The sequence below is a fragment of the Pongo abelii genome, chromosome 12 (assembly GCF_028885655.2).
Source record: "Pongo abelii isolate AG06213 chromosome 12, NHGRI_mPonAbe1-v2.0_pri, whole genome shotgun sequence".
In the NCBI taxonomy this organism is placed as follows: Eukaryota; Metazoa; Chordata; class Mammalia; order Primates; family Hominidae; genus Pongo; species Pongo abelii.
This window is the reverse complement of record NC_071997.2, coordinates 43,941,293-43,958,260: the sequence shown is the minus strand read 5'-3', so window position 1 is coordinate 43,958,260 and position 16,968 is coordinate 43,941,293. Positions and strand designations below refer to the sequence as shown.

The 16,968-nt window shown below is 40.0% G+C and overlaps 2 gene segments (V, D, J or C); both read right to left on the bottom strand.

Annotated features, from left to right (window-relative positions):
• Positions 1-1,843: 1,843 nt before the first annotated feature.
• On the bottom strand, positions 1,844-2,331 carry LOC112131990 (probable non-functional immunoglobulin kappa variable 1D-42). The segment is given in 2 exon segments: positions 1,844-2,160; positions 2,277-2,331. Coding segments are annotated over 2 exon segments (372 nt in total).
• A 13,548-nt stretch (positions 2,332-15,879) lies between these two features.
• LOC100939642 (immunoglobulin kappa variable 3-11-like) lies at positions 15,880-16,650 on the bottom strand. The segment is given in 2 exon segments: positions 15,880-16,394; positions 16,564-16,650. Coding segments are annotated over 2 exon segments (459 nt in total).
• Between the last annotated feature and the right edge of the window lie 318 nt (positions 16,651-16,968).

The window sequence follows — 16,968 nt, the reverse complement described above, 5'->3', positions numbered from 1 at the left end:
ATGAATAGTTGGTAATCCATTTAGAAAAATATTAAGAAGAAACTGAAACTAAATAATATTTGAGTATAATGATGGTAATTTGTGTCATCAAAAAAATGTGCATATGGTATATAACCACTCAAAACTCAGTGGCTAATAACGCTAAGCATTTCTTTTCCTGTTCATGATAACAATCATCTGGTTGATCAAGGAAGGGCTTAGCAGGGTGGTTCTGCTGCAGGGCACTGAGATTATCACCAGCACTTGGATAGGGTTGGATCTGGGACCCAGGCGGGGTCTAACCAAGGTACAACATGCCTTTGGCAAGCAGCAGGAGTGAATACAATCCCCAAACCAAGCTGCATAGGAAAATAATTTAAATCTAATTATTGAACTTAAATTATTTGCCTATTCAGCTTAAGTCTAATAATTATTATAAGGACAATAATCTCTAACCCAGGTACACAGAGTTTTAATTGTTTTTTCCCTTTGGTAAATACTAAAGTTTCTAAAAACATTTACTGCATTTAATTATCAAGGTATTTGATCTATTGATAAAAAAATTTTTTTTTTAACTTTTACAATCTTAAAAATGCCTTCAAAAGAAATTTCGCATTAATTAGAATTAAAGTTGAGTGTGTCTTTAACATGTGGTTTTAATATAAATGGCCTCTGTAAAAAATATACATTTTTAGCTGAGGTAAAATCCTCTAGAACATAGCTCCTGAAGACTTCTGTGGGTTACCCCTACACTTGTTAAAATGCAGACTGTAACACAATAGGTACAAACTAACAATTTGTTAGTTTGCATTCATAACATGCTCATTGTGATGCTGAGGAGGCAGTTGAGTTGGCAACTGGACAAATTTTGATTAGCAAAGTGTTTTCACATTAAGGAAAAAATATACTTTGTGAACAATTAGGTGGCTTGGTTGTTTTATCAAGAAAGTGTTTCATTTTTTTGTCAAAGAATTGCTAGGTATTCTAAGCAATTTTCTCATTTTTCTGTTTAATTTATGACATAGGAAGTTTTCTTGCAATAATCCCAGACTTGCTAATAAGACATGGAAGTACATGCAAGGATATTCTTGGGTCGTCCCAAATCTGGAAAAATCTGAGATTTGGGGAAATATTGACCTTACTTGGTTGTCAGCTCTCTGTTCCTCATTATCACCATCATTTCTGGAAGCACATTTAACAAAAACTCTTTTCCTGCTATGGTTCCTTGTAGAGTTGCTCAATAATGGGCCCTCATGTCCTATTTAAGAGTCAGAGGAGGATGATTTAATATTTATTGACACCTGCAGGTAGACACATGGACTGAGGTGAGGACTGGAGAATCACCTAATGATTCTCAGCTAAGAGAATCAGCACCCTCATATCTTTACTTCCTAGACAGGGTAGAGGACCACATGTTTAAGCAGCCCACACCTTCAGGGACAGATGTGTTCGGGTTTCTGGTGGACCACCAGAGAGTCCCGTATTTCTAGTATCAGCTTCTCTGTTTACCACACCCCTAGGTATGGATGTTTGACTCTAATTCCCTGTTTTAAAACAATTCCTTCTTGAAATCTGTAGAGTGGTTTCTATTTTGATGTATGAACCCTGACTGATGCAACAACACAGATTCCTCAGGTATCATAATTGCTATTCATTACTAAATCAGGGAGACGTTGTCATGTCTGTGCTCCCGGGACTGAGGATGAAGAAAGAGAGTTAGAAAACAGGGGAGACTCCCTGATCCCTTGTGCCAAAAGCTTAAAAACTTGTATACATCTGAGAAATGCTTTCAGCAGATGGAGGCACCAGGCGGAGCCTCTGTGCAACCCAACTTCATACATTTGTTTTACTAAGGGGTTTATGTTCAGGCTTGTAACCCTGTGGGAGGGTAACTGAACTCCTGTTTACAGTAATAAGTTGCAAAATCTTCAGGCTTCAGGCTGATGATGGTGAGAGTGAAATCTGTCCCAGAACCTCTGCCACTGAACCTCGATGAGACCCCAGGGTGCAAATCTTTTGCATCATAGAGGAAGAGCTTAGGGGATTTCCCTGGTTTCTGCGGATACCGGGCTATATCACTGCTAATGCCCTCACTTGCCCGGCAAGTGATACTGACTCTGTCTCCTACAGATGCAGACAGGAAAGATGGAGACTGGGTCATCTGGATGTCAAATCTGACACCTGAGATTGGAAACATAAAAACAAATATCCACACCATGAATCATGGTATAAGAGAACTTCCCAGAAGTGCCAGAGCACAGTGGGCTAAGAAAATTCCTAGTGTTCTCCTTCCTTACCTGGGAGCCAGAGCAGCAGGAGCCCCAGAAGCTGAGTGGGGACCCTCATGTCCATGCTGTGTCCTGACTGGGACTGACTCCTGCACAGGTGTGACCAGCCTATTAAGAAGTCTTCAGGGCAGGGGGCGGTGCTCTGGGAACAAGCAAATCGGCAGGCGGTGGGGCAGGCTGGATACAGCTGCATGGCTGGCTTATCTCAGTAACTCAGCACAGGGGCAGTGTCCCCAGTGTCCCAGGTCAGACCAGGGCACCTAGATTTGCCTGCAGAGAATGTTTCTTACTAAAGGATATTTTGTTACCAAGTACATTTTTGAGCATTTATTGGCAAAACTTGAAGTGGTAGTGAGAACTAGATGGAGTAATATATTTCAATGCTGTATTGGGAATAAGTAGGAGAATATCCTTGTTTGTAGAGAGTGCTTAATAAAGTCTTAGAGGGTGGGGCTATCAAGTCTTCAACACACCGTGAAATTGTTCCAGTTGGGAGGGATAATTTGTGACATACGTACTACATTTTTGTAAGCATGAAATTGATCTTTTTTTAAGTGAAAAAGAACACTTAGTCATGAGCAAGTAAAATATTCTCAAAAGCATTTTGTAATGGCCCTAAACCAATGTTATTACCAGTCTCAGCTGAGGAGGTTTACTGCAGACTGACAAAGAGGATGATATTGTGATTCCTTAAAGCATATGACATCCACAGTTCCTGCATTGTCCAGAGCTATAAGTCTCTTTAATGCTCGAGTTTTAATGGGATTCATTTTATTCTTTGTTTGGGGACCCCCATATTCTGCCCCCTTTTCTGTCATTGTGAATTATTTCCCATGGTCCATCAGCGTAAAAGTCTGACCAGCAGTGCTAAATCTGATTACTTTAAAACAATTTTTTTTCTTCTTCTACTGTAGGAGCCTTGATTAGCATAAACTTGAATCTTTTTGTTAGTTTGCTTAGGATAATGGCCTCCAGCACCATCCATAGTGTTGCAAAAGACATGATCTCATTTTTCATAGCTGTATAGTAAGTATTCCATGTTGCATATGTACCACATTTTCTTTATCCAGTCTACCACTGATGGGCATTTAGGCTGCTTCCATGTCTTTGCTATTAGGAATAGTGCAGTGATGAACATACACATGCATGTGTCTTTATGGTAAAATGATTTATATTCCTTAGAGTATATATCCAATAAAGAGATTGCTGGGTCAAATGATATTTCTGTTTTAAGTTCTTTGCAAAATTGCCAAACTGCTTTTTATATGGCTGAACTGATTTATATTCCCACCAGCAGTGTATAAGCGTTCTCTTTTCTCTATAAACTCACTAGCATCTGTCATTTTTAAGTTTTTAATAATGGCCATTTTAACTGGTGTGAGATGGTATCTCACTGTGGTTTCGATTTGCATTTTTTTAATAATTAGTGATTTTGAGCACTTTTTCACATGCTTTTTGGCCGTTTATATGCTTTTTTGAAAAGTGTTTGGTCATATACTTTGTCCGCTTTTTTAAAAGGTTTTTTTTTTTGCTTGTTAATTTGCTTAAGTTAGTTGGAGATTTTTTAATGAGAAAACCAGAATAAGAGGAAAAATATAATACCACAGAAAACACAGACTGTGGTAAGTATTGCCTCATGGATATATATATATGTGTGTGTGTGTGTGTGTGCGCGAATATATATATATATTTATGATATATGCTGTGTTTACGTGTATAATGATGATCCAGAAACTAAAGGGTGACTGGTTTAAGGACTGCCTATGTTGCGCTGAGGCTTCCTTCTTTTCAAATTATGAACAAAAGGGTACAGCACTACTTGCATGACTCTCAAAAATTCTAGCAGCATAAGATAGAGGTAGAGGAGATTTACTGAGATAGATGCATTGGAAGCTGTAGAAGCTCATCCTGTGGTATTGTGGATGTTGTGATTGTAGTAGTTGTTGTTAGTACAGTGGGAGTAAAAGCAGCTTGAAGATTTACAGGCTCTTCTCTTCCTCATACTTACAACTCCCTCTAGAGATGCATCAATGATTGTGCAGGAATCTCTGACACCTCTGGAGAAACCTTGTTAGCTCCATCCAGAATCTTTCCTGACAAATGTTTTGAGTCTCAAATTATGTGAAACTAGGGTATAGAAAAAAGGACTAGAGCAAGGGAAAAGAGTGTTCATGCCTGGGCAGTGGTTGTAGACACGTAAATGGGGGGCTTTATAAGTGTGATGATGTGCCAAACCTCTGTCATCATGGGGAGAGAAGCATCAAACCAGGATCACTTCTGGAAGAATCATTAGGTTATTTTAGAGGGAAGGAACTGTGAATTCCTTGCCAAATAGATTTTTAAAATTCAAAGCTACTCATTATGTGTTAATATTATTTAACTTCTTTAAATACACCATGTGGTAGAGGGCACATCCACAATTTCAATTCAAGGTTTGTATGCCTATGTGAATTATACCATTAATAACACAGCAAATTCTATATTGGTTGGGGAACAATGTTTGAACAGTAATCAATTTTGTGAAGAAGAGGTTTATGTCACAGCACTTTCCACAGTATTACATACAAAAACAGTGAATGATCTCATATCCACAAGAACCAGCATTTCTCATGTGCCATACGCCCTCCCAGAAAGAACTGAAGCCTGTGACAAGTTGATGAAAGGGGTAGAAAAAAGAATAAAGCCCCAAAACAGAGTACTATAAATGGAAAGGGGAAAATCATTGCAGAGCCTATGATGATAAAAATATAAAAGGTGGATATTCTGAGTATTTTTATGGCAACTAGTTTGACAGAAGTAAGAATAAATTTGTATTATTAATTTACCCAGAATGAAATTTCCAATTTTATATCTGCCTAACTGGTGTCTTGGTACCTTATCAAAATTACACAAATTTTCAAGAGATTCAAAAAGAATAAATACTCCCAAACTTATCATATGAGATCACCATATACTCCAGTCTAAAAACAGACAAGGACCTAACAAATAGAGAAATTAAATGCTGGTATCTCTTGTGAGCATAAACACAAATATGCTGAAAAATAGGGAAAGAAGGAAAATATAATCATTTTTATATCTATACATTTGTGAACACACATGGTTAAGTGTATTACAGTTTTTATGCTAAGAACACTTGATATGTAATTACAAGTTCTGAAAAACTGATATGAAACAAAAGATGTGACAGTTCTATTTTCCTAACTTTTAAAAGAATATTTCATCTTATTTAAATATTATTTTTATTTTTGTATGACTTTTTGTTTTGCTTAGACTTTTAGTTGAAATGAATAATGAATGTGTATTAAAAGCCTACCATTTTGATTTAATCTATGAAGTATATTTAAATTCTCATTTTATAGAAGAAAATTCCAAAGTACCTAGAAAAGAGAGATCTTGCCAAGAGATACACAGTTCTTGTTTCAGAGCTGAGATTTTGTCTCAGATATTCTGGCTCATACAATTTTCAGTACACTGCAGATAGAAGATATAAAGACAACATTACCCAATTGGTCTTGCACTTACTTTGTTCACTGTTAACTAAGTTTACTGAAAAAAAAATAATTACAATAAAATACACTGTCAATGAACTGTAGCAAATAAACACGTCTTTAGAACTACCTCCAAAATCCAGACATAGAACATTTCTATAACTCCCAAAAGTTTTGACCCACTCTTTTGGAATCCACTTGCTTTCCATCGCACAGATCAGGGAATTCTTGATCTGCTTATTGTCAGTACAGATTCCCATTTCTTTTTAAGGGTTTCATATAAATGAAATATAGCATGTGCTCTTTTGTGTCTGGTGAATTTTGTGCAGCATAACTGTTTCTCAGATTCACTGAGAGGCCGTGTGTTCCAGTTATGCGCTCCTTTTTATTTTTGAGTGTTATTTAATTGTTTGGTAATTTTATAATGGATTCCTTCACCTGTTGATTGCCATGTAAGTTGTTTCCACTTTGGGCTATTATGGATAAAGCTGCTATGAAGGTTCTTGAACATGACTTTGCATGAACATGTGTCTTCATATACCTAGGTGTGTAGTTGCTGGGTCTTACAGTAAGTGTTTAATACTCTGATCAACTTTTTCCAAAGTGGCTGAAACATTTTACATGTCCACCAATAACTTATTATAGCTCCACACCCTCCAACTGCTGTTTTGATTTTTTTTTTAAGATTTCACCTAATTGTCACTCAACAGTAACCAGAATAGCTAGTGATTATTAAACTGTGTTTTTCTTACTATTTTCTTGTCAATTTTGGGGATTGATGTGTTTCAGGATATTGAGAATAGAATCAATGCTGTCCAAGCTCCTTTTCAAATAATTTTATCAAGCCATAATATTTAAGATGGTAACAGTATATATACAAGGTGTGTTGGGAGTAGTAATAAGGGTATTCAATATCTATTATCATACTCCATCAGGCAATATGTCTTCAATGAAATAGTGTTTAACTAGACTTAAGATAGAAAGGTTCTCATCTCAACCCTAGTATTCAACATTAGGAAATGTTTAAGGAAAAAAAAATCCAGGAAGATAAGTCTGAGAGTATTTTGCTAGTCAAGAAGCACTGCAACACTGATGCTCTTCTAATGCCAGGCCTTCACGATAATTTCCACTCAGATTCTTTGGTGGCCTCCTTGCCTTGTTCTGTTTAAGGGACTTCATGCTGAGGGCATGTGACATCACAGAGGGAGCAGTGCACTTGGGTACAGAAATATGGCTAAGGAGATTGTCTGACCTTAGAGTTGGCTTCAATGGAATATACATTTTCAAGGAAGTTCCCTGTTAAAAGCTGATAAATTGTTAGTTAAGGCAAGGTGCAGGGGCTTATGTCCAGTATCCTAGATGTTTGCAAAGTCAAGGATGGAGGACAGCTGAAAGCCAGGAGTCCAAGACCAGCCTGGAAAACGTAGGGAGATCCCCCCCTCGTCTCTAGAAAAAAAAGAATGTTTGTTAAGATGTGGTGTGAACAATGACATCTATTAGAGATTATTTATTAACATTTGTTCAGAAAATAGAAAATAGAATGATGTCTTCTGATCCATCAATATCATAATAAGGATGTTAAATTTTTCAACTATGGTAAATATAGAGAACATAACATTGCCCATCTTAGCCATTTTTAAGTGTACAGGACAATGGCATTAAGTAAGTCACATTGTTGTGCTATCATCAATACTATTGATCTCCAGAACTCTTTCCATCTTCTAAAACTGAAACTGTATTTCAATTAAATGACAACCCTCTCCCCATTTCCCCTGCTCCCAGTTCCTGGCAACCTCCATTCAAATTTTGTCTCTATGACAGTGACTACTATGAAGCAGGTTCACTGTGCACTGGTTACCAACTTATCAGAGTACAGGGAGACAGAACAGTCATACACAACAAGTTACAAGAATCTGGTGTAGTATTTACAGGTGGCCAGCAAGGGACTGCAGAAGCCTAGGATGTATCCTGGGTCTGTCCCCTGAGGCACAGGCATGTGGGTCTGATGGAATCTTGACTGTGTGTACCCCACTTGGACCACCACTCAGGAACCCCAGAAAGAAGATGCTCTGGGTTTTTAATCCTGGTGTCACAGGACACATGGAGCTGAAGTACTGGAGGACTAAAGTACTGGAGGACAGTACTAGGGGAAGCTGGAACAGGGGCAGGCTGTTCTGACCAGTCTTTCAGAATGTTACATTTCCAGCACATTCTACAATTATTCTTGAGAAGTGTAAGAAAGAGAGTGGGAAGAACGAAGTGAGTGGAGAACCATCAGAGGATTGTACTGGAGTCACCCCACAACCCAGACACCCCCCCTTAGAAAGCCATTCCATTTTATATGCCTACCAACCACCCTGAACTGGAGGCAGAGGTGTGTCTTGTCAGACTGATGAAGCACCTTGACGAACACAATGTCAAAGCAACATCATTGAGCCAGAGCCAGAATAGATTTCACTGGGCCAATGAAAACTACTACCGGAGGCAAGATGATCAGGCCCACTTGAAGCAGTTATGTAGCCCAGGATCCCATGATCCACAGAAGAAGTTGCTAAAGGGGTCAAAGAAGAATCCTTCAGGTGGGCCCATTTTCTGCAATTATGAGCCTGTTTCCAGATCTTCTCTACTTGAATTTCTAGGATACCTGAGGTGTTTAGGTACAGCAGGAGGTGTTGGAAACTGTATACAATCCTCCCAGTTGGGATTTTATTGTATTTTATTTATTTATTTATTTATTTATTTTGAGACAGAGTCTCGCCCTGTCGCCCAGGCTGGAGTGCAGTGGCGCAATCTCCGTTCACTGCAAGCTCCGCCTCCCGGGTTCACGGCATTCTCCTGCCTCAGCCCCCCGAGTAGCTGGGAATACAGCCACCTGCCACCATGCCTGGCTAATTTTTTGTATTTTTAGTAGAGACGGGGTTTCACCGTGTTAGCCAGGATGGTCTCGATCTCCTGACCTCGTGATCCACCCACCTCGGCCTCCCAAAGTGCTGGGATTACAAGCGTGAGCCACCGCACCCGGCCCCAGCTTGGATTTTAAAAAAGTCTGGAGCAACACTGTTATCTTAAACATCCTTCCTGAAGGAGTTAATGGATGTCTGCTGGGCTACCAAGGCAGTGGCTATGGAGGAGGAGCAATATCTGCCATGGTCAGGGACACGTTTCTTATCATTTCTCTTTTTTTCATGAGCACTGACTCCTATACTTAGTACCAAAAATATCACACAGACATAAACCCATAGTCTGTTATGCCTTCTGGCAGGTCCCTAGTAAGTCTGAGGTACAGCTTTGGGCTGCAGGCTCAATGGTTCACCTAATTCCAAGGAGTAATATCCAGGGACAACCCCAGCATTTCCAACATGCAGAATCTCACCATCCCACAGTTATCCAGAGATGGTATCACACACCCTGCATTTTGGTCACTCCCAGATCATTCACAGAGAAATATGTAGCCCTTGGGTGCACACAACCCCCTTTCTCCCATTTTATTGTTCAATCACCCAGTCATGGTTATGCAGGTATTGGTGTGTTCATTAGCCAAGTCTCACTGATGGAAGAGTTGCATGAGCAAAGTTTGCTCATACAATATTGTCCATAGATGGATGGCTAGCATTAGTCCAGTCCTTGTTTTTGTCATTGCCGTTGGGACATTTCTCATCTACGCAGTCAAAGAAGTATGGTGCATCAAAATATCAGTCCACCAATGTTTTTTTTAGTTGTGGTCATGACATTTGCCACAGAGTCAATTTAGTTAAACGGGGCGCCTCCAATTTTCTCCCATGTGGTAGGTGTCACATCTTCAGTTGGTAGGCCAGTGCTTGGGTCCTGTTGATGTACACAATGGTATCAGGAATATTGGTGTTGTTTACCTTTGGTAAAATGAAAGGAAACCTCTAGTTAGTGACAGAACGAGGTCAAGAATGGCAGATTCAGTATTTTGAAAGATTACACTTGGTGACTTGCAAGAAGCTAACAAAGATGTTATGCTTCTAGGCCTTTGCTGCCTCATTCTTGCCAAAATGCAGTGTGACAGGTTAGTGCAACATCTCTCACCCATCCCAGGGTCTCAGGTATCTCCTACCCATCTACAAGGGTTAGGCTGTATTGGTGTAGGAATGCGGTCTGGCTGTCCTTGCTCTGTGAACAATCCATTGCCTTTGTCGCTTGACCCAGACATTTCAGTCCTGATTGTCCACTCCAGGAAGGGAGGTTATGCCCTGTAAAAACTTGACATATTTCATAATATCACCAACACTAAAGGAAGGATAAGATGTCCCTGACACCAGAAAAGGGCCCCTAGCTCCGTGATATTTCTTAGTCTTGTTATCCATCCTGTGGGATCTTGTAGAAAAGAGGCATTTAGAGGAAACATAATCCCCATATTAGAGTTAGGGGGCCTGTCTGGGGTACGATGATGGCCTGAATTGAAAACCACCCCAGGGCATGCATTCTAAAGGAAAAAAAGAGAAAGAATGGTTAGGAACACTGAAATGGCTTTCACAGGTCCAGACTATTAAAGTGTCTGCCTGGACTACCTTCACTTCCACTCAGCATTATGTTCCTTAACATTCATTATTTCCCTTGTTCTGGAGTGCGATATTTAATGCCCATATTGCTCTGGTCAGATTGGGTACCATCCCATTAGCAGACTTTCTAGATGTCCTTTCTAGATGTTGCTGTGTGATTCCACTGTTCTAGCATTCACTAGATTCATTGGCCTGTGGATGCAGGGTGTGTGGAAAGTTCATCGTGTTCCATGAGAGTGTGCCTATTGTCATGTTGCTTGGGCAGTGAAAGATGCTCCTTGGTCAGTGTGAAGTGTCTTGGGGTATCCAAAAATATGACATAAGTTCCTCTCAAGGGTGACCTTCGTAGTCCCAGCATGCAATTGAGCATCATATCTCTTTTTCCTGCAGGTGGAAAGCTGTGGCCATAGTCCTTTCCTCCACACCAGGGTTTCTTTAAAAGTCCAGTCTCTCAGTAGCCATTTTCCTGAACAGATGTTGAAGCTGTTGGCAATGGCCCATGATTTAGTGGAAATGTGGCATGATAAGATGTTGGAACAGCCTGCATGGCCATTACCACTGAATGTAGTTTGACCCACTGGATTGAAATCCCATGCTAAGTTTCAGTTAAAAAAGTGGCCATCCACTGGCTGAATGGTGGCCACACCTAGTGGACCTGTCAATTTGTGTTTTGCTCAGCCATCAGTGACTCCTGTCGTATGGAAATCTCTGAATCTTGGGCTCCACATGGGTAAATGAAGATCCAAATTATCACCTACAAGTCATTTGGTCCCTTCAACAACCTCTCCATTTGTTCATGGAGCCACAGATCCTGTGGGGTCCTGACTAAGACTGATCAAGAATGTGCCATTTCCATTTGATAACATGACTCTGTTGAGATTGTTCCTGCCTTGAAAGCCAGGCAGGGGCTTCTCAACTCTGTGATTCTTCCCAGGAAATACGTGAGGACTTCCATCTGGGTTCATATCTCAAACACAACCCACCAGTCTCTCACTTGTTGCCCTCTGCTCAAAGTCTTCACATTGTTATTTTTTCACGGGGTAAAAAGTTAGCTTATATATTATCTTGCATTCATCCAAATTCTGTTTAAATAACATACATATGTTCCTTTATTCTTTCAAACTTTGTCCTTGTTGTTGAAACCCAGCTTTGGAGTTCAGAAAACTACTTTTGTACTTCAATATGCTGTGAGTGAGACTGTGCAAAGACTTTAGCAACTAGGTCTTTATTTTTGCATACATTTGCCACAACATATCTAGTAATTTAAAAATCTAGACTGTGAAGAGTTTTATTTGGGTTCTTCCTGAAAAAAGTAGGATAAAATACAGTGCCTGCTGCTGTTCTGGTCAAGGGTCTGCCTTACAAAAAGTGGAGGGGGGAGGTGGAGGAAGGGAGGGAAGCTGATTTAATACCACCAAATCTTATTAATATGCACGTACTCTGGTAACTGCTAAACCAAATCAAAAGAATGTATTAATTTTGTGTTGCCAGTAATCAGTCTCAATTAGGTGTCTGTTATGCAGAATGAATTTAGTTGATGAATGAATATAGGGAAGGAAGAGAGGATTAGAATGAGCTCTCATTGAGCTTTCTCTTCTCTTGTGTCTCATTGCTCAGAGGGCATGAAGACCTCCTCCATTCTGCAGACTCTGTCATACAAAGGCTGCTGCAGCTGACGGGACCTTAAAATGTGGTGCGTGAGGTGTAGCCGAGAAATTTATGGTCATGAGCCCTCAGTTGCAGCGAGTCATCTGAGTTCTCGAACATCTTCCTCTTTAGGCATCTAAGAGAATCCACAGTGCCTGCTCTCCACACAAACAACACATCTGGGCAGCTGGGCCACAGCAAGCAGGGAGGTTTGTGTTCAGGACTGTACCATTGTGGGAGGATGATGTATACTTTGCTGGCAGCAATAAACCCCAACATCCTCAACCTCCACCCTGCTGATTTTAAACATGAAATCTGTCCCCGACCCACTGCCACTGAACCTGTCTGGGACTCCAGGGTCCCGACTGGAAACCAAATAGATTGGGAGCCATAGAGGCTGACCTGGCTTCTGTAGGTACCAATTGAAATAGATGTGTCCATTACTGTGAAGGGGGCTGTGACTAGACCTGAAGGAGATGGAGGCTGGCTCCCCAGGGGTGACAGGTAGGGAGAGTGGAGGCTGGGTCATCACAGCATTTCCATTGGACCATGAAATAATAAGAGAAGCGCAAGGTTATGTACAAACATTGTGAGTCATTTTAATCATTTTCTGTCTGTTATTTATGTTTTCTAAATTATTTTTGTGTGTGTGATTTTGATTAATCCTCCCAAAACATACAGGTTTAAAAAGAACCAATATTTGCAAGGCAAAATGGGCCTCTAGAAGTCACCTACCCCATCCCCCTCTTTGCTCCTTCTGAAATCTTCCTCACTGTCACAGATCTAGACATCACATGCTCCATCCTGGAGGACAAGACACATCTAACACGAGGACAGGACACACATGGGAGGTGGCGGGGTCCACAGAGTTCACCCTCCTACCCCATCATCCTCCCTCATTTCCCTTCCGCCGTTACCAGGGACCCAAAGCATTAGCAGCCCCAGGAGCTAAGCAGGGAGCCTCACTGTGGGAAGGTGAACTGAGGAGTCCTGATCAGTCAAGGCAAGGATAGAGCTGAGCTTTTATCTCAGACTCACAAGGAAAGTCCTCCCTAGGGGACAGTATGCAAATCCCCTGGTGGGTGCAGTGGGATGGAAAGAGCCAAGGAGAAGGTGGGGACCTCTCTTGTGAGCAAAATGACATAAATATATTTTATGTTTTTAAGGAAATCAAGAGAGGTAAAATCTGTGTTTCCTGAGTGGCAGAAGGGACATATTTAGATGTTTCCTGCTGTTTCCTCTACCTGATTTCTAGTTCGTTAGGACTTTCTCAGGCATGGTTTACACTTCTCTTTAATAAGGTTGAGCTTTCATAAATATTTGGTGATTCTTATTTCTTGGTTCAGGTTTATTTAAAAGAGCCTAGGTTTGTTTTATTTTATTTTATGTAAGGTAAAACACACAGTGCAAAGGGTTCAAATCTTAACGGTGCAAATGAATGTCAAGATCCAGATCACTTCATGTCATGATCCACATCAAAATACGGAAGGTTTCCAGTTCTCTCGCTGCTTTCATTGTGCACCTTCCCAGTCAAAAACTGCTGCTCAAAACACAATCAATGTAAATGATATTCTGATATATATTATAATTGTTTTATTCCTGGACCTAATCTTTATATCAGGTAAAGTAAACATTTTTTGTAGTTTCTTTCTAATTTCTTTCATTTTTTGAGGGCTTGATTCCTTCTTGTCAATTTGAATTGCTGTCTGCTGTCATTCCCCGTTATTCTGAAGGATTTTCTCTTGAATTTTCCACAAGGCAGATACACTATTAATGAATTAGTCTTTGTGTATGAAGGAACATTTCTACCTTGCTTTTATGTTTAAATGATTGTTTTGCTGGATATAGCATTTTTTCAGCCACTTTCTCTGTCTCTCCTCCTTTGTGACTCTCATTATACTTTTGTTGGTATCCTTCACTCTGAGCTATACATCTCTGACGTCTTCTTCCTTTTTTTTAAACATTTTATTCAGACTCAATAAGTTCTATTCCTCTATTTTCAAGTTAACTGATTATTCTGCCATCTCAAATTGCTATTAGACCTAGCTAATACATATTTAAATTGGGTTATTTTACTTTTCATTTCTAGAGTTCCAATTTGGTCATTTTTTATATTTTCCATGTCTTTTCTTGAGGCCCTACTTGCCGAATCTTCTTAACATTTTGTTTTTTATGTCAATGATCATAGTTTTAAAAATAATTATTTGAAAATCTTTGTAGTCTTTACTAAATCCGATAATTACGGCATGTTAGAATCAGCTTTCATTGACTATTTTCTGTTGTCATTATTGTAGTTGCTTTATTTTTGTTCCTTTAATATTGGTCATTCTTCTCGGTTTTTTCCCAGGAGCTGTTAAACTGAAAATTGTACATTTTTGATAATATTTCATAGTACCTCTCTTTAGATTATGGACTTTTTAATTTTAATTTTAATTTTTTTAGAAATAGGGCCTTACTCTTTCACCCAGGCTGGAGTATGGTGGTGTGATCATAGCTTGCTGCAGCCTCAACCTCTTGGGGTCCAGTGGTTCTCCAGCTTCATCTTCCTGAGTATCTGGGACTATAGGTGCATGCCATTACTCTCTGCTATTTTTTTAAAAAAAAAATTTGTAACATATTTTGCCCACCCAGCCTGGTCTCGAACTCCTGGCGTCCAGTGATCCTTCTGCATCAGCCTCCCAAAGTACTGGGATTACAGACTTGAGCCACCATGTCAGGCCTGGAATTTGTTTCGTTTTTCTGATCATTTTTTAATTTTCTTCTTAGTTACTTGGGTGAACTTACTGATAGTACCTGACTTATGATGCTTGGAGTTATAACTTTTTGACTTTCAGATGGTATGAATGTGATATGCATTCAAGTAGAAATAGAAATTCTAGTATTTATACAACTATTCTATTTTCTCTTTCGATATAGTATTCAATAAATTACATGAGGTATTCAACACTTTATTGGAAGATAAGCTTTGTGTAAGATAATGTTGCCCAGGTGTAAGCTAATGTAAGTGTTTTCAGCACATTTAGGATAGGACAGGCTGAGCTATAATGTTAAGTGGATTAGATGCATTAAATGCATGTTCATTGCATGATATTGAAAAATCTATCTCACATGGTGTTTGACCACTGATATCTCTGCTTCCTTTTATTCTTAATATTAATATTTAGTTTGAATTTATAGTAACTGCACATGTATCTGCATAGCAAAGTGGTCACCAGTGATTTGAGATGTTTTGCTCAAATATCTGGAGGTTATAAATCTATCTTCTGTCAACGCATCTGTGTGTAGTTTAAAAAGCAAACTGCATGCAAAATGCAGCTAGTTCTTACCTCCCTCTGGTTTTACTTTGCACCGGAAACTCCTGGTTCCCATCACTCATATCTATAGCTTCTAGGTCACTAGGAATGTGTGCAGAGATTATTTCAGCAATATGGGTCTATCTTATCCAGGAATCTGCTATTTACTATCAGCAGATGTACTACTTGCCTCAAACAGGGCATCATCTTGGACTTGTAAAGCTGTGGGATTTTTCTGTTCATTTCCTACGGAGTTCTGCATATTTAGCTGGAAACACTGAAGAATTTTTTTTTCCACTCCTTGGCTTTACTCAAGTCCACCCCCTTTGGCAGCAAGCTGCCAGTTTTATTTGCTATGCTCATATTGGTAAAACTCCAGTTCTGTAATTCATGCTGATTGAGCTGGGGGTAGATGGGTGCTGTCACAGGCAAAAGGCTACAGACCTTTTCTGTCCTTACTCAAAGCACTGGTGCTTTTTTTTTCTATAAAGAATATGCAACCTTAATTATTTTATGCTTTGCCAATTTTCAGAGTGCTGAAATAGTTTTGATATTTCAGCTTTATATTTAAATGTGTGTTTGTTGTTTATTTTTGCACAGAAGATTTATTAAACTCTTTGTGATGCCATAAACAGAGATGCCTTCTAAAATGCATTTAGTTGAACATAATAGCCACACTGAAATGGTATGATGCAATGGACTAACATAAGTAATTTTGGATTTGACATCTTGAACTCCAAAATGGCCAAATAGAGCAGAGATGCTAAAACTGAGTGGCCACCACACTAGCTGTCTGTAAAGGAAGCAGCTGGTATAATAATCTAGTAAACACTGATGGTCTTGTTGAGGTTTTTGTTTCATGTTGAATCACTGTGGGAGTCTGGTTATTATACTGCTGACAGTAGTAAACTGCAAAATCTTCAGGCTCTAGGCTGCTGATGGTGAGAGTGAAGTCTGTCCCAGACCCACTGCCACTGAACCTGGCTGGGATGCCAGTGGCCCTGTTGGATGCATCATAGATGAGGAGCCTGGGCGACTGCCCAGGTTTCTGCTGGTACCAGGCTAAGTAGTTGCTAACACTCTGACTGGCCCTGCAGGAGATGGTGGCTCTTTCCCCTGGAGACAAAGACAGGGTGGCTGGAGATTGCGTCAACACAATTTCTCCGGTGGTATCTGAAATTGGAAATAAAACAGAAATGCACTCATGTAATCAAGATCAAACCAACTGTCTTTGAGTAGAGCCAAAATTGTTGATCTACTTTGAATTTTAATTATATTTCTTGATGAGCAGAGGTGGCAGGAGTTTTCACTAATGTGCAAAACCACCTCATATTCCCCTCACCTGGGAGCCAGAGTAGCAGGAGGAAGAGAAGCTGTGCTGGGGCTTCCATGGTTCCCTCTGGGTCGTAACTGAGCAGTTCCTCCCCAGAGCTCTGACCCAGGCATTGATATGGGCTCTGGAAGGTAGGGCAGCTGGGAGGGACATGCAAAGCAGCTGGGGTGGGAGCTGAGCTTCCAGCTGCAGAGACCACCTGCTTCTTCCTCTCTGCACTGAGCATCCTGTGCCGCCCTCGTTGTCAGGTCAGAAAAGTCTGTTGGCTCAGCCTGAGTGTAGAACTCCTCCCTTGTGATTACAGAATTTCACTCCTGTGTCTTTCTTCTCCTCAATCACCTAAATCCACCCAGATGATGTTTGGCACAAGCCTGTGTTGTTCTTTTTAAGAACAACTTAAAAAGCTGTGTTTTC